The sequence below is a fragment of the Carettochelys insculpta genome, chromosome 22, assembly GCF_033958435.1.
Source record: "Carettochelys insculpta isolate YL-2023 chromosome 22, ASM3395843v1, whole genome shotgun sequence".
Taxonomy (NCBI): Eukaryota; Metazoa; Chordata; order Testudines; family Carettochelyidae; genus Carettochelys; species Carettochelys insculpta.
In genome coordinates, this window is record NC_134158.1 from 15,816,697 (window position 1) to 15,825,656 (window position 8,960).

An 8,960-nucleotide genomic window follows, 5' to 3' on the forward strand; every position below is an offset into this window, starting at 1 on the left:
AACTAGCAATAATATTCCTGTTCCTTCTCCGAGTATTAATAAATTAATTTGTTTGCGTTCCATAAAAAATTCTGTTGCCTGCCTCATTGTTTTCCCTGGCCCTAGTCTGCCCAAGGGGTTGCCAGTGTGGGTCCATATCTCCTGGAGGCGCACCCCGACAAAGGCTGCGGGAGCAGCTCCCGGGACCTAAAAGGTGGTGAGGGGTTGCTCTTTAGCGGCCTCCCATCACCTGTCGGAGGCCCAGCATTGCTGTCAATTTCTCGACATTGCTGGAGAGTCTCTGGGCAATTTGCAGCTCCCACTGCTGTTCCCTCCTCCTCCCAGTCCCTGCCCTGCCGCACTGAAATGGAACTCAACTTCACTGGTTTAATGGCCAGTGAGGGGGGTGGGGCAGGCAGCAGTGGCTCTCGTGGGAGGTAGGTGGTGGGGATGTTTGGGGCTGCGAGGGGTTTAAGCCTGGAGCTGGTGGGGGGATCAATATTTATAAAAAAAAAAAGAAAAGAAAAATTCCCCCGGGAGAAGCGTCCCCCTCCCCTGGTCCCCGCCGGGTTTTGAATTGTCTTGGGTCCCAGCACTACGGAATTGTCAAAACGGGGCATCGCCTCGGAAGGGTGGAGATCGGCTGATCTAGGTCATTTAGATGTGAGAAAATCTGGCAGACACCTATTGGCAGAACACTGGATCCATGAAAGAGCCATTCAAGCGGCGAGGAAGACGTTCGACAGGCGGTGGCTGACCGGAAGCACAAACTGCCAGTGTCTGAGCTGACTGCGTGCGTTGATGGGACGTTAGTGTAAAATTGGCTTCAAAAACACGTCGTTAGCATGCTGCTAAAGATTATAAAATCACATCTCTAAAACAATCGCCGTTGCCCTCCCCACCCTGGCGCTGGCTGTTGTCAGGCGCTTTTCATTTCATTTTTTTCCCCATCGCTCTCTTCTATTTTCGTTGCGCCAGTTTACTTTCGTCAGAACTGCCAGCTCTGAAGAAGTGGCTCTGCCCCATGAGAGCTCATCACCTAATCCGTTACTGTGTTCGTCTTTAAAGCACTCCAGGCCTGCTTGTTGGTTTTGTCCGGCATAGGGGCAGCGCTCCCTGCAAGCTGAGCGCTGTGGGGGCCACACAGGAGATGATCCTGATGAGCAGAACCCCAGCAGCCGCCTGCAGCCAGCAACGTGTGCTTCTTTTGGTGGTGCACATCCACACATGCCTCAGTACATGTAATAAAATTTATTCTGCCCATGGATGGACAAAGGGGGAACCCCTGGTTAATAGCACTGGGTAGGGCCCCATAAAATCTAAGGACAACCCTGGTTGAACTCTGCTGCACCAGGGGTTACTCTGGAGCTGGTTTTCTGGCCTGTCCCAGACACGAGGCCGGACTAGAGAGTCACCATGGTCCGAGCTGGCCTTGCAGGCTGAGCTCATCTGGAGTTTCCCTGGCTGCTGAGTGCTCCTGAAACAACAACCCTGGAAGGAAGAGAAACCAGTGCTCCCTGACTCCCAGAGAGCGATCAAAGCTAGCACTGTCTTTGCATTCCTCCTTGACCTGATTCTAAGTATGCCAGCCCCTGTCAGCTAGGTGAGGGAGTGTCTGCTTATCACTTTATGATCCTTCCTTTAGAGTTGCCCCACTACCATGATCCTTATCATGGCCTCCTTTCCTCCAGGCCGAGGGCGATTAACTCTGGGTCGTTTGCCCCTGCTGATCTGGCAGGTGCACAGGGAAACCTTTCACAGAGCGTACCCTTGGGAATTTATATGGCGCTAATTCACTGGTGTCTATTACAGACTCCCGCAGCCTGCAGATACAGAAGAGATAGCTGATTTGAACCCGCACGGGGAGGATTAGAAAGCACAGGACCAGACTGAGAAGCTGCCTGGTGTATGGTTAATTATATCCCACACAAGGTTAAGCAAGCATGAGGGGGTTGCTTGGCAAATGCTGACTGATGGGTAACCTGGATAACTTTCTGGCCTTGTGTTGCACAAGAGGCAATTGAATGTCTTCTTCTGGGCTTAAAATTTATGACTCTTGGAAGCCAGGGCTGCCCTGTTGGCCAAGAGGATTGTAAAGCAGGTTGGATCAGCAGCAGTTTTGCTGCCATTTAAAGCGAACTGTTCAGCAGCTCTAGAGTTCGACACCAAAATCCCATCGTCAGCTGAGTTTGCCGTTTGCTGGAATTCTGGCAAACTTGAGGAAACCCAGTGGCTACCTCCTTACTTCTGCCGGCTGGGTGGGGAGCTCATCTGTTCCGCTCGGTCCTTGGAGCCCACCTGCGAGGCAGGGAAATGGGTGTAACATGGCCATTCTGCAGTGGGGAAACTGAGGCACTCAGTGAGCTCAAGGTCAGACTTTCCAAAACAACTGCACTGCACTGGGTCATAGAATCATAGAATATTAGAACTGGAAGGGACCTTGAGAGGTCATTGAATCCAGCCCCCTGCACCCACAGCAGGACCAGGCACCGTCTAATCTAGACAATCCCTGACTGATCAAAACAAAAAAGCAGTCACGTAGCACTTTAAAGAGTAACAAAATAATTTATTAGGTGATGAGCTTTTGTGGGACAGACTCACTTCTTCAGATCTTTATCATCGTTGTGCTCTGAAGAAGTGGGTCCGTCCCACGAAAGCTCATCACCTCATAAATTATTTTGTTATTCTTTAAAGTGCTACGTGACTGCTTTTTTGTTTTGATAGTGTATAGACTAACACGGCGACCTCTCTGTCACTATCCTTGATAGATGTCTATCTAACTTGCTCTTAAATGGCTATTAACTTAACACGTATCAGAGAGGGAGTCAAGTTAGTCTGTATCCACAAAAACAACGAGAAGTCCTGTGGCACCTTATAGACTAACACATATTTTGGAGCATAAGCTTTCGTGGACAAAGACCCCTTTCGTCAGTTGCATTAGTTGGGGTGGGGCTTCAGAGAAGGATTTAAAGAGGGGGTCTCAGTCAAGGAGAGGGCCAGAGCTGACAAGGTCTATTTGGTCAGGGAGGATGTGGCCCATTATTGACAGTTAATGTCGAGTTGGGAACATCAAGAGAGGAGAAATCAAGTCAGTTCCGTCAGCAGGGGACGCAGCCCATTGTCAGTTGCTAATGTGGAGACGTGAACATCAAGAGTGGAGAAGCTGCTTCTGTAATGGGCCGACCCCTCCCAGTCTCTGTTCAGTCCTTGGTTGATGGAGTCAGATTTGCAAACCAAGGACTGAGCACTTGAGTAAAAGTGCAGATGCTTGGGGAGGAATGTACTTAAGTACAAGTTACTAGTGCCCTTCTGGAAAACTCCTTGAGTAAAAGGGTGTGCACACACATGCACACACACCCCTAGATTTTTGGGTACTTGTTCCACCACTGATTTAACTACTATGGTGTACAAATTTGCCTCCAAAGTCTCCCTGTCCTGTCTATCCATCCCTACTCTCCTTCCACCCCCTGCTGAAGAGCCCCCTTAAAAGGACAACACCCCTTTCCTTGCAGAGAGCTGGACAAATGAGTTCCCCTTTCTTTACTTCTGACTATTTGATGAACTAGTTTTAAGCGAACCCTCCACCCAGTCGGTCCGATACTAAGATAGAAAACCCTGCGTTATGCCTAGAACCTTGGGAAACATTTTTAACCTAGACACATGACGAATTTTCCTAAGCCGGCCTATTGTGCCGGAGATCACCTGCTCTGTGTTATTGCTCCCTTCCTCTAAAAGCAATAGACTTTGCCACAAACCCACTGAACGGCTCTGATTAACTGAAACGAGGGGCTTTGTTTCGGTGAGTTGAATATTTAGCAATCTGCACCGCTGACTTTCTGAAGCCTCAAGAGTGCATTCGGAAAATAAAATCAGCTTAGAAATTAGTGGGGACAATGGTCCTGGGAGGGAACCTGTTGTTATGTGGGGCTAAGACCAGCTTGCCCCTTCCCGAGGTCTTTCTAATCTTTTCCACCCATGGGCAAAATAAACTTTGGTCTCTGCTCCAGTGCATGGGCAGATGTGCAGCCCGGCAGAGACATGCAAAGTTGAAGGCTGTGGGGCCTGGTTAGGATGAGTAACCAGAGCTGGCAGAGGCAGGCTTTAATGCCTGTGCGTCCTAGGGCAAGTCAGTGACCACCCCCCCAGTGCCTTTCTTCACGCTGTCAATGCCCTCCTGATAATCTGGGGTTAGTCTTAGCAGCCTTAGAGTTTTATTGCTGCTGTTTGGTACCAAGGCTGCAGTGGGCGTGAATGGGGAGCGGTTGGCCCCAGGACGTGCCTCCATCAACTCGGAGAGGCGTCACATCCCAAGGGGATGTTAGCTGGAGGTAGATATTTCCCCTCACCGACACAAAAACACACACACCCAGGTGCACACAAATAACACCTGTGCAGGACTCACCTGATGGCAGACACACCAACCACTGCATGGAGACAGCGCTCCAGGGACTTTTGGAACCCCAGCTGTGCCACTGCTCTGCACGCAGAGGGGGAGGGCAGAGCTGACAGCTGGAAGCGCTCCGAGAGAGGCACACAGTCCAGTACATCCACATACAAAGGCACGACCTCCCCCTCAATAGACACAGAGGCCCCCACACAAATGGCACTGACTGAGAAATAGCTATGTGCATGCACTCGTGAACAGATGCACACATCTGTGCAAACACACACAAGAATACACATGTGCAAACACACACATATATGTAACGCCAACAGACCCGGGTTGCTGGCCCCAGGTATAGAACCTGTGAATATAGGGTCTAAAGCCCTGCACTCTACCAGGTGAGCTAAAGGCCAACTGGCTCTCAGCCAAGGCTGTAAAGCAGAAACTTCACTCACACCAGATGAGGTCTTAGTGCCTCGGGGTTCTACATATACACAAAACAATGCCTGTGCATGCGCGCGCACACACACACACACACACACACACACACACACACACACACACACACAGAATAATAGAGATCTCTGGAGAATCACTTGCCAGCTGTAGACACAGAGAAGGGAAAGGACCGGCCAAGTGTCACCCAGCATGCACACACAGGCATTAAGGAAGGACACACATGTACACAAATGCACACTAATATGTACACCTAGTCGTGCATATGTGCATATAAACACCAACCCACCCCCAAACAAATGCACACACGTATGCTAAGGGCACACCTAGCTTGGCACACTCACACCAATGCAAGTTCCATACACCCATTGACCAGCCCATTTTCACACAAACACCCACACTCACACACTAAGCTGCAAATCTAGCCCAGCCCTCATGCATGCAAACAGCCACGAATGCACACCCGGGTGGGCACACCCCCACATATACAAAAACCACACACTAACATCACACCTGCGCATAAACACCTACAAATGCACACAACGGCGTGCCTGCACACATACGGCACACGCTCATAGACAAGGGCACACTCCCACTGCTTGCCAAACACATGCATGTAACGGACATGCGATCACACCTCCCCCAAACCAACACCCGCATTCACAGCTACAAACAGCCCCACGCACGTGTGCAAACAGACACGAAAAGAGCCATGGCAAATGGTTTGAACTGCCAAACCCCAGCTTTGTCCTCTTCACCCTGATTGCCTTGCCCTTGGTTTAGGCTGTACTTTAATCTCCCTGCACTATGCCCTAAAGAGAAATCAAACAAACACTCAGCTTAACCCATGTGCTGGCTCTGAAATGCTGTGAGAGGGATACAGGCTTCAGAGACCCAAGAATGGGCACAGAAAATTACTGGCTGGAAAAATTGGATCCCTGGCTCTGACTCTAGAGCAGGGGGGCTTGGAGCCAGGACACCTAGGTTCTTGCCCAGTTCTGGGAAGGGAGTGGGGTCTAGTGGTTAGAGATGGGGAGTCAAGACTTCTGGGGTCTAGTGGGTAGAAGCAGTGGGGCTCAGTCAGGGGTCCAGGTGCTCCAGGGTTGCACAGAGGCCTTCCAGAGAATCCATCAGCTCATCTAGACATGTGCCTGGTTTGACACCAACTACCTACAAAGCCCCAAGGAAGGCAGTTTATGAACTAAAATTTGCTGTCTGACTCGTTCCCCCAGCCTCATGGGTGGGAGTCGTGGTAATTAGGTGACGAAAACCAGCAACATGTCAGTAACAGCACCGCTGGGGCCAACGCTCCCAGTACAAGGAGCAACGGGTGGCAATCCAGGAGAGATTCAAATGCTGCCCTGATGATTTGCAGAGGCCAGCAGCATGTTTGGCCACTGGCAGTGCACATCCACAAAGGGCTCAGTGCGCTGAAGAACAAGCAGCCCACCGGCGGATGGAAAAAATTAGAGGGACCCCTGCAGGGGACCTAGCTGGGAGTTAGAGCACAGGGGTGGGAGCCACGACTCCTGCTTTCTACCCCTGGATCGGGGTGGGGGGCGGGTGAGGGGAGTGCGCTCCAATGGTTAGATCAGCAGTGCTGGGAGCCAGGACTCCTGGAATCACAGGGCTGGAAGGGACCTCAGGAGGTCATCTAGTCCAGCCCCCTGCTTCCAGCAGGATCAACCCCCACTAAGTCATCCCAGCCAGGACCTTGTCCAGACAGGACATAAAAACCTCCAGGGATGGAGAATCCACCACCTCTCTAGGCAATGCATTCCAGTGCTTCACCACCTGCCTGGGGAAGTAGTTTTTCCTAATATCCAGCCTACACCTCCACCTCTGCCACTTCAGATCATTGCTCCTTGTTCTGCCATCTGACACCACTGAGAACAGTTTCTCAGCTTCCTTTTTAGAGCTGCCCTTCAGGAAGTTGAAGGCTACTATTAAATCACCTCTAAGTCTGCTCTTCTGTAAACTAACCAAGCCCAAATCCCTCAGCCTCTCCTCATAGGTCTTGTGCTCCAGCCCCTTAATCGTTTTTGTTGCCCTTCGCTGAACCTGCTCCAGCAAATCCACATCCTTTTTATACTGGGGGGGGCCCAAAACTGGACACAATATTCCAGATGTGGCCTCACCAGTGCCGAATAAAGAGGAATAATTACTTCGCTAGATCAGCTTGAAATGCTCCTCCGAATGCACCCCAGGATGCCGTTACTCTTCTTGGCTACAAGGGCACACTGGTTACTCATATCCAGCCTTTCATCCACCATAACCCCTAGGTCCCTTTCCATCGTCAAGTTTGTCTCTGGCTCTAGGGGTCGGTGGGTTACAGCAGATGGCACAGAAGAGCTGCCCCTGAGGCTCGGGTTCAGTATCGTGGCCTACCCAAATTCAGGCCAGGTTTTGCGGAGAACACAGTGGGGCTGGTACCTCCACCCTGTGGCTGTGATCTCTGCGCAGTCACAGCTGAGTGCCTGCCTCCCGGACATTGGGGCTTTGATTTAAGAAGCAAGACAAGAGCCCTCTGCGCAGAGCACTGGAACAGAGATATGCCATGGGCCTGGCTCACCCCAGCTGCTAACCTCCCCACACCCTCAAAATGCAAATGATCCTCATGTCCTGGCTCCCAGCCCTCACCACGAGTGCCATCTCCCCTCCCAGACCCAGGGAGAGACCCCAAGAGTCATGACCCAGGCATCCCGGCTCCCAGCCCTCCCCGCTCTACCCACTAGCTCACACTGCCATCCCAGAGCCAGGGTGCGAACCCAGGCATCCTAGTGCCTTGCGCTCCCTGCTTCAGCCTCTACACCCAGCAGAGATGAGCTGCCAACCCCCCACCCTCCACCCCAAGACAGTGAAGTTGTAAAAACACCCGTGTCCCTGGGATGTACCAGAGACCCTACCAGGGCAGGCTGCCCCTGTCTGTCCCCCCACCCTCGGCTGTATGACCTGGCCAACACCTGGCCCTGCAATAGCCCAACTCGCCAGAGGTGGTGGCTCCGGGTGCCGCAGCTTCCCCGCTCACCTGGGGTGCTGAGCAGCACGGTGGTCCCGCTGACACGCAGCGAGTGCAGCAGGGAGGTGCTGCGGATGTTGCTGTTGAGACACACCATGCCGCAGCCGATCTTGGCCAGCCCCATCCAAAGCCACAGGTAGGCAGGCACGTTGAGGAGGAAGACAGCCACCAAGTCCCCTTCCTGCAGCCCTAGCCCCCGCAGGACCCAGGCCGCCTGGCTGCTGCGCCGGTCGATGTCCCGGTAGGTGTAGACCTCCTCCCTGAAAAGCAGCAGGGCTTTCTCCGGGTGTTGCTGCACCTTCTCCAAGAACGTATCCAGCAGGGTCAGGGGAGGCTGGCGCTGCAGCCGCCGAAGCCCTCGGTACCCATGGTAGATGAAGGATGCAGACAGGACCAGGTCCTGCCACCAGTATGGCCAGAGCAGGGTCCCCAGCAGGGGTAGCAAGAGCAGCAGCCCCACAAGGGCTGTGCACAGCACAAGCATGGCTGGGCCAGATTCCAATACCCGGCAGCTCTGCTGTGCATGTGTCTGAAATAGGGCAAGGTGCTGGGAGTTGCCGGCTTCTCCTCCCCGCCTTCCCCGCAGTCTGATTCGAGGGCGGGCCTGGCTGGGATTCAGGGCGGGAGAGCTGCCAAAGTCCCTCCAGATGGCGGCTTCTTGCACCGGGGGCAGGGCGCTGGGGTGTGTGTGTGTGTGTGGCTTTCCAGTGCGCCTTCCACAGGGTGCCCTTCTCCTGCCGGCGAGGGCTATCTGGCTCCACTGCTGGCCTTTGACCCAGGTGACCTGGGCTGTGGTCCAAGGTGATGCATTGATGGGGGCACATTTGGATAGTCCCAGGTCAGTTTATCTGCAGCCAGGCAGCTAGGCTCATGGAGGGGAGGCACTGCAGCCGGCTGGCTGAGCCTATGGAGGGGAAGCACCGCAGCCGGCTGGGTTTAAGGAGGGGATGCACCGCAGCCGGCTGGGTTTAAGGAGGGGAGGTGCTGCAGCCAGCCCAGCCAGGGCCGCGGAGAGAGAGAAGAAAACACACATCCATGCTGCAGCTCCAGCCGTTCACACTCTCAGGTAACTCCCGGTGGGGGCTGCAGCAGGAGGGATGGGTGCCCGAGGGGGGCTCCCCA

At 53.3% G+C, this 8,960-nt stretch overlaps 1 protein-coding gene across 1 annotated transcript in view; it reads right to left on the reverse strand.

Annotated features, from left to right (window-relative positions):
* Positions 1–8,322, reverse strand: part of SLC27A5 (solute carrier family 27 member 5) — a 28,817-nt gene extending 20,495 nt beyond the window's left edge. Inside the window, exon 1 of the mRNA XM_075017796.1 lies at positions 7,848–8,322. Coding sequence (XP_074873897.1) covers positions 7,848–8,322 — 475 coding nt within the window. The remainder of the gene's footprint in view (positions 1–7,847) is intronic.
* Positions 8,323–8,960: the final 638 nt, after the last annotated feature.